This window comes from Pelophylax lessonae (assembly GCF_965119305.1).
Source record: "Pelophylax lessonae genome assembly, chromosome: 7".
NCBI classification, from domain to species: Eukaryota; Metazoa; Chordata; class Amphibia; order Anura; family Ranidae; genus Pelophylax; species Pelophylax lessonae.
The window spans coordinates 199,032,101-199,055,460 of record NC_138774.1 but is presented as its reverse complement, the minus strand read 5'-3'; the positions used below and the strand labels follow the sequence as shown (position 1 = coordinate 199,055,460).

The 23,360-nt window shown below is 44.0% G+C and overlaps 1 protein-coding gene across 1 annotated transcript in view; it reads left to right on the top strand.

Moving 5' to 3' along the window:
• Positions 1 to 2,417: 2,417 nt before the first annotated feature.
• TAFAZZIN (tafazzin, phospholipid-lysophospholipid transacylase) overlaps positions 2,418 to 23,360 on the top strand; it is a 39,976-nt gene continuing 19,033 nt past the window's right edge. The window contains exons 1-6 of the mRNA XM_082264700.1: positions 2,418 to 2,469; positions 11,195 to 11,324; positions 15,192 to 15,320; positions 15,467 to 15,512; positions 15,619 to 15,704; positions 22,525 to 22,605. Coding sequence (XP_082120826.1) covers positions 11,216 to 11,324; positions 15,192 to 15,320; positions 15,467 to 15,512; positions 15,619 to 15,704; positions 22,525 to 22,605 — 451 coding nt within the window. The 5' untranslated portion in view covers positions 2,418 to 2,469; positions 11,195 to 11,215. The remainder of the gene's footprint in view (positions 2,470 to 11,194; positions 11,325 to 15,191; positions 15,321 to 15,466; positions 15,513 to 15,618; positions 15,705 to 22,524; positions 22,606 to 23,360) is intronic.

The window sequence follows — 23,360 nt, the reverse complement described above, 5'->3', positions numbered from 1 at the left end:
AGTGTGTTCCCTTGAGGGGCGCCGGGGGGCGGGTCCGGGCCTGGCTCGGGCCGCCTCGGTCCGGGACACAATTGGAAGTGTGTTCATTAGCGTGACACGCCACTGTTATGCGCTCCTTTGGGGGCTGTGTTGCTAGTTCTTTTTCCTGATTTGTGTTATTGTATTTCATAACAGATGTTCTTACAATGTTTTCTTGTGTATTTATCATTTGCACTTAAACCAAATAAAAATCTTTTGAAATCTAAAGAAGATAACAATCCACAGTAAATCTCATTGAGGAACATACTTTAAAGCTCACAGTCTTGAGTTGATCGGCGAGGTCTCCTTTGTGATCGTTGGGTTTGGCGGGATCTCTGTGGTCTGCCGGTCGCAGATGCTGATGTATTGGCAGCAGCTGGGAGCGAGAACTCCAACCAGTTGGGAAAGGGATACCGGAGCCATTTTGAGGGCATCTAAAAATGCCGGAAGGTCCGACAGGTGTCACAGGGGAATAAAGCAACCATTTTTGTGGGCTATGAGGTGAAAGGGGTGTCCCCATTTGTAGGTGATGCCCAACTTGCAGAACGTCTCCAGAAGGGGTTTCATGCAGCGGCGCATCTGGAGGGCCCCCTGTGATACGTTTGGCAGTAGCAGGATTTGTGCTCGGTCAAACTTCATGGGTCCCTTGCGCCATGCCCGCCACAGGATGTCCTCTTTCAGAGAGTATCTGTGTAAGCCCCAGATGACATCTCTGGATCTATCCTCTGAGTCCCCTCTGGGGCCCGGAGACCTGTGTACTCTGTCTATGGCAATGACAGCGGGGCGTTCCAGAAACCTGTTAAAGGTGGCTGTGATCATAACCTTAAGGTCTGCTGGTGTGGTGGCTTCTGGGAGACCCTTAATCCTGATATTGCATCTACGGTTGCGGTTCTCCAAATCATCTAGAAGTAGCATCAATTGGGTCACTTGGGCAGCAGTGTCTAATTGTGCCGTTTGCATATTAGAGACAGTCTGCCTAATTTCTGATTCACTGGATTCCAGGGTAATAACTCTGGCAGTAATATCTGTGACCTCCTGTCATTTCCCCTCTGAGGGTTGTCTCTACATGGGCGGCAAGGGCCTCAAAGTCATCTCTGGTGGGCAATTTTTGTAAAAAGCTCAGATGTTTTGCTCAAACATAGACCCAAAAAGGGATCCTAATATAGGGGTCATAGGGGGCGATTTAGTCACTGTTCCTGACTTCCCAGCTCCTGTGGAGTGGTTGTGCACTACCAAGTACACCTTGAGGCTGTGCAAATCCTTGCCTCCCATACACCTGCAGCCCCCTGATGCTCCCTACAGAGAGATAGAGTCCTCTGAATCGTGTAGGGAGCCCGGCAGACAAGGGGAGAGATCCCCAGGAGGAGAGACTGGCGGCATGTCATTTGCTGAGCTGTTCGACTCCTTTTCTGTGTCCGCCTGAGAGAGCTGTGGCGCCGTCCTCCCTGCGGTCCCCGGCGCCATCTTTGAGCCATCCAGAGTAGAGGCCGCAGGCTGTTTCAGGATCAAATATCGGTCCATCCTTCGGTTCAAACCTCACCAGCAGCAGCCCAGGTCCGTGTCCTTGCTCAGGGGAAGGTGGGGGGGGGGGGTGGGGGGGGGGGAATCTCACTGATCCTGTAATGCAATAAGCCGCCTTAAGAGCCGAGGACCGGGAGCTCAGTGAGCACACGTCCTCACACTTCCATGCCAAGACCACGCCCCTTATTTTATTTTTATTATATATTTTATTTTCTTAGTTTTCATTTTTTATTTTATTTTTATTTTTTTTATTTCATTTTTATTTTTTATTTTATTTTTTTAGTTTTCATTTTTTATTTTCATTTTTTTATTTCCTTTTTTATTTTATTTTTATTTTCATTTTATTTTATTCTCTTAGTTTTCATTTTTTATTTTTAATTTTTATTTTATTTTCACTTTATTTTATTTTTTTTCATTTTATTTTTTATTTTATTTTCCTAGTTTTCATTTTTTATTTTTATTTTATTTTCATTTTTTATTTCATTTTTATTTATTTTCTTAGTTTTCATTTAATTTTTATTTTTTATTTTATTTTATTTTTCTTAACAAGGGCAACCATACTGTTGATGCTTTCTGTGATGAAATGGAGTTTGACACTGCTAAAAAAAATATATATATGTTTTGGGGTTTTAGGTCATTTTCTACCAAAAAATAATAATTTTAACTTGTAAGCAACAAATCTCAGAAAAAAAGCCTGGTCTTGAAGCGATTAAATAATAATAATAATAATTAATAATAATAGTGCAGAAGCTACCCCCGTGAGGGAAGAGGAAGCTGGAGGCAGACATGTTGTGTGTGTGTGAGCGCCATCTAGCGGACAGAGATAAGAGTGCAGGCTCAGGGTGAAAGCGGTAAAGGACGGTCAGTAGGGACGCCTGGGGGTGATTGAAACCTCCTTCCCTCATAGGGCGCTCTCTTCCTCTACAGCAGGTGAGTGGGTTGACCGACAAGATGGCAGCGCTTTGTCTCCTGTGTCCCTGTTTTCCGTACCGGCCCCCAGTGGTGACTCCACCGGCTGTACAGCTCTCAATAGCGGCTAGCAGGTCCGGGAGAGAAGCCGGCTATTCACTTCCTGAGAGGCGGAAGCAGACATGCGGCTTCCTTTGTACAGGCCGAAGCCCCGAGCTTTCCTAGAATGCTGCCCAGGCAGGAGGCTCGGAGGTCGGGGAGGGAGGGATGCTTTTCATGGTGGAATAGAATCTATGCACGGATTTCTCTGGGGGCCATTTGTTTCAGTTCACTCTTATTTTTGCATAATAAAGTTATTCATCAGTAAGGTCAGCTCTGATGATTGGTCAGAAATGTGTGCATCAATCAGATGGGGAAAGAAAGCCCCAACCAAACCCAATGTAATGTAGGTGTCAGCTCTGTACAGTCTATTAGTGTTATTATCCATCACCATGGTCTGCACTGACCGCTGTGTAGAAATCACAAATCAGGGATGCTTTGTTAACCAATGCGCCTGCAGCGGCCCCGCTCGTCAGTTCCGGTGCAGGCGTTTCATTCCCTGCTAAACCGCTTCTGGGCATGTCCAGAAACTGTGCAGGGATGACGCGCCTGCACCGGAACTGACGAGCGGGGCTGGTGCAGGGCATTCTGGGACTCCGACGCACCAGAAGAGGATGCGCTGGCTTCAGCTGCCCACACCTGAGATGGCAGCGCTGGAGAAGACATTTTCAAGGTAAGTATTTCTTCTAAAAGGGAAGTTCAACCCGGGACAGTTCAGAGGCTATCCATTGTGGAATGTACTAGCCCTGACTGTCCCTTTTTTTTTTTTTTTTTTTTTTTTTGTGGGACTGAGACATTGCGGAGGACAGATCTTACCCCTGACTGACATTTTTGGGAGGACCAGTGACTTTACTACAGTAATCAGTTCTAAAAAATATGTACTGTAATAATTACACTGGCAGGGAACGGGTTAACATTGTGGGTGATCAATGGGTTAAATGTGAGCCTAGGGAAGTGATTTTAACTTTGGGGGGGGCGTGGCTTGTGGAATGACCATAGAGACTTGTAATCCTATATAGAAGGATCACAGGGAGCTCTGTGATCATTCCAGAGAGAAGAACGGTCAGCTGTGTTTACAACAGCCGACCGTCCTCTCTCAGCCGGGAGCGATCGCGGGTGTCGGGCGGCAATCGGAGCAGGCGCTCGCCCCCTAGCCTGCTCGCGACCGACGTACAGTTACGGCGGTTCGCACAGGAGCTGCTGCCTGCTGCAGTACAACTTCAGCGGGCGGTTGTGAAGCGGTTAATCAGGTTTTATTTTATTTTTCAAATATTTTATTTATTCAAAGATGGATGAACCGGAGCGTATGATTATAAAACATAGGAAAAAAACAACATGTGATAACAACAAAGATAAACGGAGACATTTCCGAATCGCATATGTATAGCGTATATCCCAGCACAGTAAGAACATATACGCAGTACAACACTTCCAAGATGAGATGCACATCTCTAAGGCAGGCCATAGACGATTCGAATTACGTACGATTTATCGTTCGATAAACGAAAGCGGCACTCGTGCACATCATCGAGTGTACCATCAATGTGAGCCGAAAATCGTACGACAAAACACTATTTTTTGTGCCTTTTAACCACATCTCTACCGGACACACTCCCTACTGTTCTGTGTTTTGTTAGGCGAAATCATACAACTCCCCCACTAATGATACGAAATTCGGCCGATTTTCGCAAAAAAACCCAACATGTTGGATATGTGAATTTTTGCTGTCGTACGAAAATCGAACGTTTTACATACCACACTAACGATACGAAAATCGTTCGATAACACTGCCATTTACGATTTTCGAACGAAATTCAAATTGTCTATGGCCTGCCTAAGGCATAAAGAAGCAAAGACATGTCAGTTGCTTCTGCAACATCAGCATCCGCTTCACCCCTCTTCTTATTTTGAGAAATGTGAACTGTCAGAAAGAAGAACCAGAGGAACGAAGAGCAGGCAAGAAGAATTGGAGAAAGAGGGGAGAAAAAAAAAAAATTAATAACGAGGGGGTGGGGTTAGCGGGGCAGGAGGTTAGATATGGATGCGTCTACCAGGTTTACAAGACATCCCAAACTCCCTAGATCAGTCACAATCCGGTTTTATTATTTAACCACATGAAGGCCAGGCCTTTTATGGCACTTTTTGTTTACAAGTTTGAATCAGTATTTTTGTTGCTAGAAAACCCCCAAACATTATACGTTTTTTTTTTTTTTATTTGCAGAGAACCTAGACAATAAAATGGCAATTATTGCAATTTTTTATGGTACATGGAAAAAATACATTTTAATGAATAAAAAAAAAAAAAAAACAATATATACCCTGATTTTATTTAATTTTTTGTATAATATGAAAGATGTTACGTTGACTAAATAAATATCTAACCACGTCAGGCTTTAAATTCATGCATGCTTGTGGAATGGTGACAAACTAGGTACTTAAAAGAGAAGTATAGGTTTGGGGTATTTTTTAGATTAATACTTAGGTGGATGCAGCATCTGTCCCCCGGCGCCTCTGCACTGAAAACCGAGCGATCAAACCCCACGATCGCTCGGCTCTCCACTCCCTCCTCGCTCATTGAAGGAGGGGCGGGGAGCAGCCGGCTCAGCCTTTCAGCGGCTCGCTGAAAGGCTGAGCCAGGTGTCGGTCCAGGCACCTTGCAAATCCAGACTCCGTTGACGCAGTGCCTGGACCGACTTCTGTGACGTCAGCAGAGGGCAGACTTCAGTCCACTCTCTGCTGAAAACAGGTCACAGGAGGGCAAAATGAATTGCATTTCTGTGATGCATAGGAGAAATACAGACAAACAAGCTTTGGCTATACTTCTCCTTGAAAAAAATCTCCATAGGCAATGCTTTTTAAATGCCTTTGCAGGTTACCTGTTTAGAGTTAGAGGAGGTCTAGCACTAGAATTATTGCTCTTGCTCTGACGTTCGCGGCAATACTTTAAATGTGTATAGCTCCCAACTGTCCCTGATTTCAAAGGACTGTCCCTGATTTGAAACAAAGTCCCTCTGTCCCTCTTTTCCTTCTCATTTGTCCCTTATTTTTGTCTGATCTATATAGTTGTGTATATAAAATGCACTTTTTATCTTTCAAAAAGGGTTTCCCAGTGTTAAACCTTTCATCCAATTTTTAAATTGCTGCATTTTTACATTTTAAAAGTCAATACAAAGGAATAGTAGTGGTAAAAAAAAGCACTTGTGGGTTTAACTAATCATTTTTTTATGTATAATTGTCCTTTAAGGGGGCGTGGCAGGGGGTGTGTCCTATGCCTACACATACTTTGCTAATAGGTGTCTATCGTTCCCATCTTTAAAAGTTGTGAGGTGTGCATGTGTGGTGCGAACACAGTTTACATGTGCGTGCATTACTTGCGTATGAGCATGGAAGGATGGGGGGTGCTTTAAATTTATTTTTACATTGTTCCTTAAAATACAAACTTTTTTATCACTTTAGGGCTGGATTTGCACTGGTGTGATGTGGGAACCACAGTGTGCATCAGAAACACAGGCAGTTCCCATTGTGCTCTGCGAACCACTCTGGGTGTCGATATAAAGGTAATGACACCCCCAAATCGGGTTTTCAGAAAACAGTGTGAGCTGTGGAATTGCATCACATGGGTCTGAACACCCATCCGATCCACTTCCAGTGCGTACAAAAAAAAAAAAAGAACCATTTTGGTGCAGATGCGATGCGCTTTCAGCGATACAAACTGTATGACTGAATTTGCTTTGCACAGACATCGCATGTAATGTGCACAGGAATACGGTGCGAATCACATGCGATGTCTGCAATCACATTAGTGTGAACCCAGCCTTATTCCTATTACAAGGAATGTAAACATCCCTTGTAATAGAAATAAGGATGACCGGTCCTCTTTATGGAGAGATCTGGGATCATAAAGACACCAAATCTCTCCTTTACCTATTTAATAAAAAAAATTGTTTCCTTTCACCCTGGACTGGAAATGACATCATGACGTCGCTCTGGTCTTCCAAGGCCAGAGCCAATCAGACACAATCTAGTCTTTGTGACCAGCTGGCCGCACCATCAGATCGTTTCTCGGGGGAGCTAGTGGGTCGTTCCCTCCTGCCACCTATGAAAGTGTTCCAGTGGCTCATGAGTAGCCGCTCGGAACCCTTTCAGGAGAAAGCCAGCCACCGGCTGATGTCTTCAGCCATAACCCCAGTAAACCACTTGCAAACCGCAATGTATACAGTATATACATATTGCGGTCAGCAAGTGGTTACTAGATGTAGGGTCACAGCCTGGACATGAGATGTCACAACCTGAACACGGATTTTAGTTCTGCATCTCTACACCGCACAGGAGTCATAGACAAAAGGGAGACAACAGAAGGAATGTTGGTGTCAAGCTAACAAACCTGCTTGTAAAGATATAAATAAAGATAAGCCCAGGAGAGGTCATACAGCTCTTTGGACTTGAAGTGGTTGTAAAGTCAGAAGGTTTTTTTTTTTTTTTTTTTATCCTAATGCATTGTATGCGTTAAGATAAAAAGGCTTCTGTGTGCAGCAGTCCCCCCTCAGCCCCCCAAATACTTACCCGAGCACTATCTAGATCCAGCGATGTTGTAGGAGTGTCTTGGCTTCTTGGGACCCCCCCTCCTCATTGGCTGAGACAGCAGGGTGATGCCATTGCCTCCCGCTGTTGTCAATTAAAGTCAGTCAGCCAATGAGGCAAGAAAAGGAGCAGAGCCAGGCCACGGGCTCAGTGTCTGAATGCACAGGAGGAGCTGCAGCTCAGCTCCGGTGCCCCCATAGCAAGCTGCTTGCTGTGGAGGAGGGCACTTAACAGAAGGGAGGGGCCAAGAACGCTGAAGAGGGACCCAAAAAAGGCGGATCGGGGCTGCCCTGTGCAAAACCACTTCACAGAGCATGTAAGTATTGCATGTTTGTTATTTTTAACAAAGAAAATAATACTTTATTATCACTTAAATGCATAGTGTGCCTTCACTTTTTACAAAGTTGCTAAACTCCGGGAATTTAGCTTTAATCTGTCAGTAGTCATAAAGTTATGGCAGATTGGTGTTATATACTTACCTATTTTCAGCTCATTTTGGTCCAGTCATGTGACTTGACTCCCCTGTGTCAATCAGTGGTCGCTGCAGAGAGGAGGGAGCACCAACAACGAATGGGCCATTGAAGCCTATGGGTGACATCACCACTCCAGGCTTTACTGGTCATTGTCGAGCACCCCCTTCTCTCCCGAGCTGGCGGCACTGGCTGACAGACTGGAAATCATGTGACTAGACTGGAACGGGCTCAAAATGGGTAATTGTATTCATCTTTCTAACACAAATTAATCAACAAAGATGTCAGGACGGGAGAGGGAGCATTTTTAAGACTGGTTAGGTTCAGTAGGAATTCTGCTTTAACATTCAGAAATAAAATAATGCAATAAAACATGAGTTTTTTTTTTTTTTTTTTCCCACCCTCTTCACATATTTGTTTTATCATGAGCATTGGAACACGCTAAGCCTGGATACACACTATACAACTTTTGTTGTTCGATTTCCTTAAGGGTCCTTTCACACGGGCGTTCCGATCAGATCTGCCTGTCAGTTTTTTAGGGGGATCTGATCAGATGCCCCATTCATCCCTATGGAGCAGCGGATGTCAGCGGTGACATGTCCTCTGACACCCGCTGCCATCCGCATCCGATCCTGTCCGTGAAATCCGGACGGTTGGAAAACCTATTTTTCATCGGTCCAGGGGATCGGATCGGATGAGAGGGGACAGGCGCTGAACTTTCAGCAAAATTGATTAGCCTGCGGCATCATTTTTTCACTTTGATTTTCGGGTTGTCTTTGAATTCAGCCCTCTGTAGGTTGATGAATTCAGCCCTCTATAGGATGATAATTTTCATTTCCATCAAACAATGTGACATCCTTTCCTTCCTAACACATTACCCAGTCCATATCAGTATAGATATCCAGCATGAGATTTTTCTCAATTGAGATCTGAAGTGTTTTCAAAGTGTTCCTTTTAATTATTTTGAGCAGTGTATTTCAAGCATTTTTCTTTTAATTGTGATGATTATGGCTTACAGCTAGTGAAAACCCAAAATTCAGTATCTCAGAAAACTAGAATATTACATAAGACCAATAACAAAAAAAGAATTTTTAATACAGAGGTGTTGGCTTACTGAAAAGTATGTCTATGTACAGTATAGCCGAAGACCATTATCAAAGCAACCTGGGCTTCCATAACACTTCAGCAGTGCCACAGACTAATCGCCTCCATGCCACGCCGTGTTGATGCAGTAATTTCATGCTAAAGGAGGCCTGACCAAGTATTGAGTACATACTATACTGTACATGGACATGCTTTTCTCTAAGCCAACATTTTGTGTATTAAAAAACCTTTGTTTTTAGTGTGTGTGTGTGTGTGTGTGTATATGTGTGTGTGTATGTGTGTATATATATATATATATATATATATATATATATATATATATATATATAATCTGCTAGGAAGGGATTGTTCGATGCCAAAATGCTCATCCGGGGGGGGGGGGGGGGGGTTGCAGTGGTTATCCATCACAGGGTGCTTCCTCCTCATCTTCTAGTAAAACTATTTTCAGTTGCTGCCTCTACTGAAGGAATTGCAGTAAAAACAGACCTCTCTCCGATTTCTCCTATGTGCACTAAAGGTAAAACTTCAGTTTTGGATAGAGTGAAGGTTAGAACACATTTTAGGTTTGCAGTCTGTGCCCCTATTAGGGAGATTCACTGTTTGTCCTGTTTTCTTTTTTTTATTAAACATGAAAGAAAACGAAAATCCCAAATTTTGAATTGTCCCCAGAAAAGTAATAGAGGAGAAATCTTCCAATGGGGATCCCCAACAGATTCCCTTAATTTTCAAGGCTCTCCTCTCACTTCCTGTTGTGGCTATCGGACATGAAGTGAAGGTAAATCTTCTCAGTAGGACACAGATGGCAAAAAAGATTTAAAAATATACCCTTAAAACCAGTGGCGGCCCGTGCATAGGGGGCGCCAGGGCGCCGCCCCCCCTAAAAAAAAAGACAAAAAGAACAATAAAGTTATATAAAAAAAAAAAAAACAAAATCGGTTCGCCGGAATCGTCGACCTATGTGGTGGCTAAAGGGGGGGGGGGGTGGGGTTTACGACCCAGAAGAGGCGCCGATTGGCTGCCTTCTGGGGGCGTAACCTGGGCGCCGGAAGGAGCGCTTCGCCACCCCCACCTTCGTGATATCCTGTGATATCCTGGCTGTGATTGATCCAGTCCCCGCCCCGGGGTCACTGCTTCCGCCTTCTTCTTTACCGCCCGAGTGTGTCGCGCTGCTGATAGAGATAGACGTCCCATCCGCAGCTCCGCACTGGGCAGCCCGAGTCAGACCGGCGACGAGCGACGACTTGAGTCAGTGAGTCACTCACCAGGAGGACCAGTCCACCAGGAGCCTGGAGCAGGACGGAGAGTCGGGGACCAGGACCACTCGGCGAGTCGGATAGGGCGGCGGCGGCTGTGCTAGGGGGCCTGTACTGTGGGATTAGTGCTAGGGGGCCTGTACTGTGGGATTAGTGCTAGGGGGCCTGTACTGTGGGATTAGTGCTAGGGGGCCTGTACTGTGGGATTAGTGCTAGGGGGCCTGTACTGTGGGATTAGTGCTAGGGGGTCTGTACTGTGGGATTAGTGCTAGGGGGTCTGTACTGTGGGATTAGTGCTAGGGGGCCTGTACTGTGGGGTTTGTGCTAGGGGGTCTGTACTGTGGGGTTTGTGCCACTCTGTCAGTGTATCCTATAATAGGGTGTCTCTCACAGTATATACCATAATAGGGCCCCTGCTCCCTATTATAGGATATACTAGTACTGAGAGACCCCTTAATATGTGATATATTGGGAGAATTTGTTCACGTAAGCAAAATACAGGGGACAAAATGGGTGTAGTCTATAAGGGGTGGGGCTTCTGAGAAATGGGAGGGGTCCAAATAGAAGGGCGGGGTCTTGCGCCCCCCCATCTTAAAACTTCACCAGCCGCCACTGCTTAAAACTGAAAAAAAAAAGGTTTTGCATATAATGTTACTTTAAAGTGGAACTTAAGTTTTAATAAAAAAAAAAAAAAAACTGTAAGCAGGCTCTTTATTGCCTCTTCTGCAGTTCAGTTTACATTCCGGCACAGATCCTGTGTGCAAGAATGAGTATACTCCTGTGCATGTGCAGGAGTGATATCATACTACACCGGACAATCAAGATGGCTGAAGAACCAGCACCAGGAAGAAACTAATGCCCCATACACACGTGCAGATTATCTGCAGACTTTTGTCTGCAGACTTACCTTTTCTATGTAGTGCAAGGGCCTGCCGGATTGCATACAAATTGAAAGTGTTTAGGTTTGACCTCATATTATATGGTTTTGGTAAGTCTGCAGACAAAAGTCTGCAGATAATCTGCACGTGTGTATGGGGCATTAGGAGAGGAGGGAGCTCAGATGGTTGAAGCAGAGAAAGTATTGGGGCTTTAGTTTCAAGTTTCCAAACCAGTATCTCGATAGTAATAATAGGAATACTGGTGCAGTAAAAAGTTAACGCATCATTTTTGCTGATGTACCAATTATGTTTTTTTATCTTTTAATATTTTGTGTGTGTATTTTTATTATTGTTTCTTCAGATTGCTGCTGACCTGTGAAAGATGCCTTTGGTGGTGAAATGGCCGTTTCCTGCTCAAATACGATTACGAAGGCATGTCACTAGTATCATTGTTACTGGACTTGTCGGCACTTACAGCTGGGTTTGGACCAGTAAGTATCTCTAGATCTGCCTGAGAAAGGTGCCCAAAACCCACAGATCTTTATTTGCTTTGTGTGGAAAGTGATGAGAGAATGAGTGTGTAAAGCTGGCCATGCACGACATTGAGGTATACAAGAGTACAGATGTGCAAAGAAATTCCCTTGTATGGCAGGCTGTATGCACCATACACCATTTAAACTAGGTATATAAAATGCCTATATACAGTTAGTCTGTGTGCACGAACCTTTTAGTATTTTTTACAACTGTGATTAAATAAAAAAAAAAAATGTATGCTCTTGTTTGATTATATGCAAATTTCAACTGGTATTAGTATTTTAGATGGCTCCTGCATGAGTTTTATAGGAATTATAATTTGTTTGTATTTAGGGGTTTTGTTTTTTTTTTTTTTTTTACATTGTTCTATTTAATAAATTATATGTTTTACATGAGCAGATCAACTAAATTCTGTGAGGGGATTGTGGTAGTTTTATTATTCCCTATTCTCCCTTTTCTGCCTTACTGAGTTTTGTGTCAGTTGCTTTGCTTTGATTGTCCTCTGCCTAAAAGGTTGGAAGCAGAGAGGGACTACGATTAGAGGAATATAAGGTGCTGATCAGATCAGAAGGAAAAAAAAATACAACTTGGTACAGAGGCTCCCCCAGCCCCCTCCAGATGAAGTGGAATTTGGGTTTGGGTGTAGGTTGAGTAAATGCAGTCACGGGTAGGCCAATGGCTCGATGAGAACACTGGACGAGAAGTATGCTGTGTAGAGATTTTACTGACCTCCCACAGAAATCTGAAAATGTGGCCCTTTCTTCCATCAGATGACCCAGCCAGCAATCAGATTTTCTAAAAGAACTAATATCATGGCATATAGTTGAGAGTAGTTGACTGGTGGAGGAAAATAGTGCAATGTATATGTGGAAGAAATAATTCAGAATTTAATACTTAGACAAGCGCATACGTGCTTTTATTATTCACTTTTATGACTTTTTAGTATGTTTAATAAAAGAAACGTTTTCAAATGTATTCATTTTTTTTTAATCTAATTGAAGTTGCACCTTAAAAGTCCCAATGCCTATTTTTTCAATTGCTGTCTAATCTGAAATAGTTTTGTGGTGCACTTGATGTATAATGGCTGGTCAAGTCACACTGGGATTGGTTCACTAAAACTTGAGCACAAAATCTGGTGCAGCTCTGCACAGAAACCAATCAGATTCCAGTTTTTTTTTTTTGGGGGGGGGGGGGGTTGTCAGAATTGGACAATCTGAAGTTAAAAGCTGATTGGCTACCATGCACAGACACACCAGATTTTGAACTCTCCAGTTTTAGTAAATAAACCCCACTGACTTTTGCAGATCCTTGCTGACAAGACTAACCTAGGTCTTTCCAATGCACTAAAGTCATTCAAAATAAGTTCTAAGTGGGAGTGTTTGCCTTTACTAGAATCGTATGATCAGCTTTAGTTTTCTGATAGACTTGCACCCCAGCATTTTTCTACACTTGCAACATATTTTGCAAGTATTTTACACAAGATACAAGAGAGTTTCCAGGGATGCCTGTATTTGATGTTGGGCCTTCTGTAGACTTCTGGATGGGCTAGTGAGCCAATTTATAGTATTGGGGTTAGGATGATGGAACATTTTCTATCTGACTAATTTGAATATGATTGCAAGATGAATTCTTAGTTTTTAGGAATAATAGAAAGCAGTAGCTAACTAATTGCAGAATCGTTTATGTGTTGATTATATGGCTGGCTGGCTTTGTATCTTTGCTTTGCGGTTTCACATGGAAAAAACACACATTTCTCTTTCATTCATTGACGGACACAGCTCCTGTCATTCTTGACCATTGGGTTATGCTGCCCCCTACAGGAGTAGGAGACTAGGCAGAAAAAACTTCTGGCTACACCCATGGGCAGTCCCAGGGGGTATAATCCCTTTTCCTGCTATAGTCACTCAGTTCCCCTCCTTCCCGCAGGCACCCCCTCCCCCCTGCCAAGTTCCTCCTCCTGCTCCCTCCACATACGCTGGGGATGTGTTTTTTTTGGGGTGGTCTGACCACTTTCCTGGGGTAGGGGCAGGGCGCTAACTTGCAATGGGGTGGGGTTGTGCTGCCGGCAACGAGACGATCGACTGGCGGGGGTTTGTACCTGGTGGGGGCTCCTGCCAGGGCCCCCTGTCCTGCCTGGATCTGTTCTGAGGCCTGGTACTCCCAATTTCTGGGTCCCTGTAGGCCTCGTGGCACCGCACTGAGCTGCTATTTTGTTGTAGCCTTGTGTATTCCTATACACGGCGGCCATGTATGTGTAGTCTGGTGGCCATTTTCTTGTGGTTTGCATCGCAAATGGCGGCGGCCATGACAGTGGAGCCCCATGGGCGGTGATTTTTGGCGTTTGAAGCCCCTCCTGGGGCTGACTCTTGGATCATTTAGCTTACTGATCGCCGCACATGTAGTGCAGATTCTCCTGGTGATTGCAGGTGACTGTGTCTGCGGGTGGTGAGTCTGGTGGGGTCCTCTCCCTCTCTGCTGAGGATTGCTTGCGCTTGGCGACCTGGTGGTGCTGCCAGCGTGGTGGGGGTTGTCCCTTAGCAGTTGTTTCACACTTTTTTTTGGGATCCCCCTGGTGACTAATGGAGTCTTTGGAGCACATTTCCCCACCCGATATCCTTACTGAGGCTGCGGGGCTCTCTGGGATCCCGACCATCCATCCATCCCATGCACTGACGGCAGTCCTGGAGTCCCTTGTGTCCCGGGTGGAGGCAGCTTGCCGAACCAATCAATATTCACTTATTGGGATTTCTTTTTGGTAAAAAAAAATATGTAGCAGAATACATATTGGCCTAAAATGATGAAAAAAAAAAAGATTTTTTAAATATATATAATTTCTTTTATTGTGATTTTTTTTTTATAGCAGAAAGTAAAAAAGTGTTTTTTAAGAATTGTTGCTCTTCTTCTTCCTTTTTTATTTTATTTTTTTGTATTTCTTTATAGCGCAAAAAATAAAAATCGCAGAGGTGATCAAATGTCACCAAAAGAAAGCTCCTATTTGTGGGAAAAAAAGGACATCAATTTTATTTGGGTGCAGTGTCGCACGACCCCACAATTGTCAGTTAAAGTAGCGCAGTGCCGTATCGCAAAAAATGGCCTGGTCCTTAAGGGGGTAAAACCTTCCGGTCCTTAAGTGGTTAAATCTAAAAAAAAATACACAACTGATTTTTACTGATTTAATAGTTCTTTCAAAGTAAATGGGCTGCCTCCAATTAAAGTGCCTCCGTCATCCGCAACCCTGCTCTGTCCTTTCCATCCTCTTCCCTCCCTGCCTGTCTACTCATCATTGCCTGCCCCCTACCCTCCTGCTGCTCTTTTAATGTTTAATTTAAAATCATCCCATCCACTCTGTAATTTACCAATAAGTGTGCCTGTGTTATCAGAAAAATATATGCTGATCTGTACCTAAATCCGAGCAGCAAGTGACCGCTCGGCTCTCTTTCTCCTCTCTTCCCCTCCTCCCTGGCTGACGTCAGTGGGCAGTGCTCAGCCCTGTCCGCTGGAGCTGTCAGCCGGGCAAAAAAGAGAGCCGAGGAGTCAGCTGAGCACCGGGAACCGCTCTGATTTAGGTACAGATCGGCATATTTTTTCTAGAACACAGGGACACTTTTTGATATATTACAGAGGGGATGGTATGATTTTATATAGGTGGCTTAACCACTTTAATGCACAGAATACTGTTCTTAAATGTTCATGTGGTGGTGCAACGTACTTCACATGGATGAAGGCGGCCTAAATGTTATGTCAGTTTGTGTTAATGAAACCAAAGCTTTATGTAATCTGTTTACAATGTCTGTAACTGGTTATTTTAATATTTATTCCTGCAGAATACATGAATCGCCTGAAAGTGCACAACAAGGAAGTCTTGTATGACCTTATTGAAAAACGGCAATCAAATACACCTCTCCTCACCATTTCCAACCACCAGTCCTGCATGGATGACCCGCACCTCTGGGGTAAGTTGGCATCACGTAATAGTGCTTCATACTTCCCACACATTGGTTCATCCCAAAGCCCAGCCAGCAATCATTGCTCAGTGATAGCATTAGTGCTAAAATTCCTAGATCCCTTTTTGGTAAAGGTTTCTTTTTTTTTTCTGCAGGAATCTTGCAGCTAAAGCACCTCTGGAATATGAGTCGGATGCGTTGGTGAGTTCAATATTTCTATGTTTTAATAAAACGTAATTAAAAAACAATGTTTGTGTTGGGCATATCCACTGTAAAATATCTTCCTTGTTGTATGTCCCTGCCACAGGACACCCACAGCTGCCGATATCTGCTTTACTAAAGAGTATCACTCATTGTTCTTTAGCCTGGGCAAGTGTGTACCGGTATGCCGAGGTAAGTGTGCATTTCTTTACCAGCTGAGCTATCAGATTGTATAATTTGCAGGTAATTATAGTGCTTTGTGATCTTTATTGCCCCAACAAAATTCAGAAAGCAATAGCCTTTACTCCTTTATGACCCAGGTCAAAACAAATCTTAACTCCCAAGCCCAATTTTGCAACTTTGACATGTGTTAGATAAGAGAAATACTTTGTCATTACAATGGAATTCTATAAAAACTCCACACAGATATAATATAACAGCCATAACATAAACGTATATGAACAATGCACCCCTATATAAAGAGAATTAAAAAGGAAAGCATGAAGCATTTAAGGCCTTAAAGTGGTTGTAAAGGCAGAAGGTTTTTTTTTTTTTTTTTTTATCTTAATTCATTCTATGCATTAAGATTATAAGCCTTCTGCTTATAGCCAATCGGGAACGAGTCTCTCCTTCCTGATTGGCTGAGACGGCGGAGCCATTGGCTCTCGGTGTTGTCAATCAGGAGAAAGAGGGGGCAGGCCCGCGGCTCCATGTCTTAATGGACACGGGGAGCTGCAGGTCAGCTTGAGTGCCCCCATAACAAGCTGCTTGCTGTGGGGGCATTCAACAGAAGGTAAGAGCCAGGAGCAGCGAAGAGGGACCCGAGAAGAGGAGGATCCAGGCTGCTCTGTGCAAAACCACTGCACAGGGCAGGGAAGTATAACGTTGTTTTTAACCCCCCAAAAAAAAACAAGACTTTACAATCACTTTAAAGTCTCTTGGAAAGAAGCTTTCCTTGAAACGGTTTGTCCTCACCTTTTTATGTTCCGAAACCTCCTGCCAGATGGCAGTAGTTCGAAAAGATAGTTTCCAGGGTGGGACGGGGTCATTCACTATTTTGCCTGCCCTACTGACACAACGGGACTTATACATTTTGCTTAAAGGAACTAATCTGCAACTCATGATCATGACCTTCTGGGCAGCTTTTATTATTTTCTAAAGGGCAGATTTTTCTGCCAGTGTGCAATTAGAATACCAAGCTAAAATGCAGTAAGGCTGCATTCACACTTGAGCATAGCGTTTTCGCGCGTTTTTTACCGCGATTTTTCTGGCGTTTTTGAAGGCAGGCATTGACCTCTATCAAAAACACTGGTAATCAGCCCAAAAAGAAGCTCATGTACTTTTTTTCAGCTACAGGCGTTTTGCAAAATGCTAAGATGTGAACAGGGGCCATTTAAATGAATAGGGTTTTAATGGGCGTTTTGGAACGTTTTTTTTGAGCATTTTTGGAGCTGAAAAACGCTCAAAAACACCCAGGTGTGAATGGAGCCTAAGAGCAGTAGAAAAACTCAAAGATGTTTTTTTAAGAGAAGTCTTAAAGCGGAGTTCCAGCCATTTACTCACCTGTCCAACGGTCCAGCGATGCGGCCGCCCGAAGCCTCGATCCTCTCCCTCTGCGCCGGCATCACTGCTGTGGGCACCCGGCTGTTACAGTTTGCGGCTTCACAGCCGGGTACCCACTGCGCATGTGCGAGTCGCGCTGCGCGCCGTGATTGGCCGGCAATCTTCTGGGACCTCTGACGTGTCCCAGAAGATTGCAGGGAGGGAGGGGGAGAGGAGAACTTCCGCTCAGGGCGCCACGGCGCTCCGAGCGGAAGTGGGAGCAGGTACCTGTCAAAACTAGGTACCCGCTCCCCCCCCAAAAAAATAACATGCCAAATGTGGCATGTCGGGGGTTCAGGACTCCCTAAAGCGGAAGTTCCACTTTTGGGTGGAACTCCGCTTTAAGTATAAACGTTGCAGACCTTTCTTGGTAACAGCTGTCACGTCAATGACCAGGATAAATTTTCTGAAATATTAAAACCTAAAAACTTGAAAGCAGATACCTGCTCTACCAATTCTCCTCTGATATAGAGTGGGCCACATTACTCTTACTCTTCCTAAAAGCAATTATTAATTCCTTGGCCTTCCCAGTGTTTAGGGACAGATTGTTTACCTCGCGCCACTTTACTAGATTGGCCACCTCTTCTCTATAATATTTCTCATCCCCTCTTGAGATGCAACCAACTATAGTGGTATCATCTGCAAATTTGATGATGCTATTTGTGGAAAAGCAAAAAGTACAATCTCAATTTGATAGAGCGTAAAAAAAGCGGGCATAATACACAACCTTGCGGTACTCCTGTGCTAACCATACGTGGGGAAGAAATATGTTTGACCATCTGTGGGAGATCTAGCAGGAAATCCTTTATCCAAGAATTACTATATCTTTACATATCATTGCAACTACTTATGGCGCTTTTCCACTGCATGGAACCGTACCGGTTCAGCACGCTTTTGTGCTTTTCCACTGCTGGTACCGCATGGTATAGGGTCGGAACGGTTCGGTACGGTACGGTATAGGTTTGCTTTTCCACTGCATGGAACCGAACGGTACGGTACGGCTCTGAAAAAACAGTACCTACTCGATTGTGGTTCCAACGGGTACCAAACTGGTACCATATCCCACAATCCTTTGCATGCAGTCACTACTAGCCACTGATTGGTCAGAGAATCCCACTCACCCTGTTGTTATCCCACCCACTTAACTTTAGTACTACTTTAGTGGAAAAGCAAACCTGTACCGTACCGAACCGTTCCGACACTATACCATGCGGTACCAGCAGTGGAAAAGCAAACCGGGCCAAGCAGGGCCGAGTAGAGCCGAGCCGGTACTAGCCGGTACTTGCAGTGGAAAAGTGCCATTAGTGTATCTAGGTGGACTATATACATTTTTGTTTTTTTTTATCAAAGGAAAAGTAGCCCAAATATTACAAAAAAAAAAAAAAAAAAAATATATATATATATATATATAATAATTTTTTTTTTTTATTATTTATTTTTATGCCATTACTGTGTATCGGCACCAAAAAAACCTGCAAAATACATTCTCCTTCTCCTGGCGATTTGTGGCAGTACCATGTATGTGTATGTGGTTCGTTCTTTGTGCCCGTAGTAGTGCCATTAATCAACGGTATGTCTCTTGTTTTTTTGTTTGTCCTACATAAACACACTGACACGAACACTCGCACTGACACTAAATAATAAACCTATATATTTTATTTTTTTTCTTACCTAAATCACACTGACATTTATACTGCCACTAGCACTGGCGCCTACACTCACTAAGCTAGGTAAAGTGGGGTACACACTAGTAGAAGATCTGCCGAAAATTCCCATCCGAGGTAAAATCGTACGATTTTCGGCTAGTGTGTACACAACTTTCAGCAGGCAATGCAACATTTTCAACGGAAAAAAACGGAGGGACAAACACCAAAATTTTTATCGTCCGTCCCCAGATGACCAATTTTCGTTTAATGTGTATGCAGTACGTCTGTGAAAAATTGGATACGAAAGACTGCGCATGATCTGAAGTTGCTGACAACCCGGAAGTCTGGGAACAAATGTCCCAAAAAAAAAAAAATCGGACGAGAAATTTCTTGTCAACTAAAAACGGTTATGACCGCTGAGCAAGAGAGGGAAAAATCGGAGGATATTTTGTCCGATTTCTGTACGGGCCTTAAAGCATTGAACAAGGTAGAGTGGTTCTAAAGCCTTCAGGTTTTTTTACCTTAATGCATTCTTTGCATTAAAGGTAAAAACAAAACCTTCTGTGCTGCAAAATCCACCCCAGCCCCCTCCTATACTTATTTGAGGCCGATCTCGATTCAGATTACATGAGATCAGTGGCTCTCCCAGCTAGCTCCCTACTCACTGGGCAGATTGATAGTAGCGGGAGCCATTGGCTCCTGCTGCTGTCAATCAAATCCTTTGATGAAGGAGTAGGGAGTGAGGCTGCATGATTGCCACCATAGAAAGTGGCTTTCTATGGGGGCACACGCCGAAAAAGTGGAGCCAGGAGCGCTGGCGGGGGACCCAATAAGAGGGAGGATCCGGACTGCTCTTTGCAAAATCATTGCACACAGCAGGTAAGTATAACCTGTTTTATTTTAATTTTTTTTTTTTAAAAGGCAGCTTTAATATCACTTTAACCCTTCCTTTTTTACACACCCCTGTTAAAATGTCAGGTTTCTGTGATGTAAAAAAATGGGACAAAGATGAATCATTTCAGGAACTTTTTCCACCTTTCATGTGACCTATAAACTGTACAACTCAGTTAAACAACAAACTGAAAATGGAGGGAAGTAAAAATAAAAAAAACTGGTTGCATAAGTGTGCACACCCTTAAACTACTACTGTGTTGAAGCACCTTTTGATTTTATTACAGCACTCAGTCTTTTAGGGTATGAGTCCTATCAGCATGGCACATCTTGACTTGGCAATATTTGCCCACTCTTTGCAAAAACACTCCAAATCTGTCAGATTGATAGGGCATTTCCTGTGCACAGCCCTCTTCAGATCACCCCACAGATTTGTAATCTGATTCAGGTCTCGGCTCTGGCTGGGCCATTCCAGAACGTTATTCTTCTTCTGGTGAAGCCATTCCTTTGTTGATTTGGATGTATGCTTTGGGTCATTTATGCTGAAAGATGTTCCTCTCTTTATGTTCAGCTTTCTAGCAGAAGCCTGAAGGTTTTGTGCCAATTATTCCCTCTACCTGACTAAGACCCCTGTTCCAGCTGAAGAAAAACAGCCCCAAAGCATGATGCTGTCACCACCATGCTTCACTGGTATGGTTTTCTTTTGGTGATGTGCAGTGTTGTTTTTGCGCCAAACATATCTTTTGGAATTATGGCCAAAACCAAAAAGTTCAACCTTGGTTTCATCAGACCAGAACACATTTTCCCACATGCTTTTGGGAGACTTCGGATGTGTTTTTGCAAAATTTAGCCAGGTTTGGATGTTTTTCTTCGTAAGAAAAGTCTACCATCTTGCCACTCTACCCCATAGCCCAGACATATGAAGAATATGGGAGATTGTTGTCACATGTACCACACAGCCAGTACTTGCCAGATATTCCTGCAGCTGCTTTAACCACTTCTTTACCGCTGGACATAATATGACGTTCAGGGCTTTAAGTGGGGATATGCGAAGAATGATGCATCATACAGATATCATTTTAATTTATTTTTTTTCCCGTCGATTCCCTGTACCATAAGAACAATCGTAGCAGCTGTTAAGCTGCTTGATCGTTCTTACAGGACCCCCAAACCCACCCGCCGCCGCCTTCTGGTGCTTCTACCGGCTCGCCCGTGCGATCTGAGCCAGAGAAGGCCACCGGGGGCGGAAGTACACCATAGAGTATGACTCTCGTAGGGCCCAGGCGTGACGTGATGACATCTTTCCCGGCCTGGCAATTGTCAATATAGCCGAGATCGTGTGTTTTTTTATTTTTTTTATTTCAGGCTTTCTAGCCTGTAGGAGAGATCTGAGCTCTTTTGACCCCCATTCTCCCCATAAAGAGGACCTGTCATTCACAATGCAATTAGAGGAGAAGAGATTTAACTTTAGGGGGTTTCTACAAGATTGTGGAATTCTCTACCACAAATGGTAGTTACTGCAGAGAGTATGGCAACTTTTAAAAGACTCTTGGATGCAGAGTGGCGATCGGTGATGCGGCGTGTCACACTGACACACCGCATCTCCGATTTCGGTAAAGAGCCTACTGACATAGGCTCTTTGCCATGTGTCTAGCCGTGTCCAATCACGGCTGGTCACATAGTACACAGGAAGAGCCGTTGATCGGCTTTCCTCAGTACTTGCCTGACAGGCACGAGTAAAGGAGAGCCGATCCTGAAATCCAGGGCAGCCTTTGTTTCAGAAAAAAAGGCAACAATGTTAACCTGTTTATTTTTAATTGCAGGTATGCTTTAGTTCAAGAGCCGCCTTTATTGAATAGTTATTTTACTTTAACCCTTGTGCTGCATAGTTTGTGTTAAATAATGTGGATTGTACAATCTGTTTGTAATGTGTGGTGTCTAATGTCTAGAGCAGGGGTAGGGAACCTATGGCTCGCGAGCCAGACGTGGCTCTTTTGATGGCTGCATCTGGCTCACAGACAAATCTTTAATAAAGGGGGGAGTGTCCGGACGTGGGCCGCGCTGGACGTGTAGTCCCAGAGCTCCGTCGCGTCTACCACTCCAGTGCCATCCGCATAGCTGTGCCCGGTGCCAAGGAGATTTCTGCACCCATCGACGGTACACTTTGTGGGCTACCCACCGCTACCCGGATTGCCACACTACGGACCTCGCGGAACCGCCGCCGGCTCTTGTGCTGTGCATCTGAGGGCCTTGGCAATCACCGCCCGGTAAGGAGACCTGCCATCCGCTCTCTGTGCCCCGACAGACACGATCTCCTTTGCCTCTGACACCCAGGGACCAGCGGGAGCTGCCTCTCACATGCACTTCTGAGGCCTTCAGCGACCGGCCTCCATTTTCTCAAGGCCTTTACTCGCCTCCATCACTCGCAGGCCTGCAGGCGATTCACCACTCCGGCCTCATTGCATACCTGCCTGCTCTGCTCTCTTCCCGACCGGACTCCAGGCACTTTCACACGACTCCCATCTACTCATTGTATAGCTGCGGCCCTTGAATATGAATATTAAATAAAGGTTCCCGGCCCCTAGTGTATGGCTCTCACGGAATTATGTTCATGGCTCTCTCAGCCAAAAAGGTTCCCGACCCCCCCCCCCCCCCTGGTCTAGAGGTTAAAAAAAAAATTTCCTTTTGGACTGTACTTTTTGTTTTTTAAAGCACTTTTTTCATGGATTTCATAGATCTAGCTAGCAGTGATTATTTCAGCTCAAAACCGTTCTTTACACCTATAGCAATAATTGTTTATTGATAATTTAATGTCCCTATTACAAAATGTAGGATGATGTTGAGTTATGGCTTACTGTTCTTGCTATCTGCAGGGGATGGTGTGTATCAGCGAGGAATGGACTTCGTTATAGAAAAGTTGAACAATGGTGAATGGGTGCACGTGTTTCCTGAAGGTAATAATACTGTTACCTCTCGAGAAGGGGGAGAATGTGTGGGCCGCTAATATCAGCAAGAAGGTCCACTTGTTACCCTGAGAATCTAGTGTATCTCCAAATTTACGGGTAGTATGTAATTACTGTTATGCATTTTTTAACCACTTGCCTACTGTGTACTTTTACCCCCTTCTTGCTCAGACCAATTTTCAGCTTTCAGCGCTGTCACACTTTGAATGACAATTGTGCAGTCATGCTACACTGTACCCTTATTACATTTTTATCATTTTTTTTTTTGCACACAAATAGAGCTTTCTTTTGGTGGTATTTATTTAACACTGGATTTTTCACTATTTGCTAAATAAACAAAAAAGGACTAAACATTTTTGAAGAAAAAAAAAAAAAAAAAAGGTTTTTCAAGTTTGTTCTAAAATTTTGCAAACAGGTAATTTTTCTCCTACACTGATGAGGCGGCACTGATAGTCAGTGCCCTGATTATCAGTGTAGATGTCCCTTTCACACAAACAGATTGCTGGCTCTCCTCTCCTTACGCTGTCAGCATGAGGAAAGGAATGCCAATAACCAGCTTGTGTTTACATGGTGATCAGCTGTGATTGGACACAGCTGATCAGGTGGTAAAGGGACGCTCTGATTGGCCCTTTACCCTGATTTTGTGATCAGCTGTGTCTCAAAGACACTGCGATCATAGAGCGTGCCACGGCAGGTGTGATTGCGATCATACGGCTATAGGGAATGAGGCTGAGGTATCAAACATT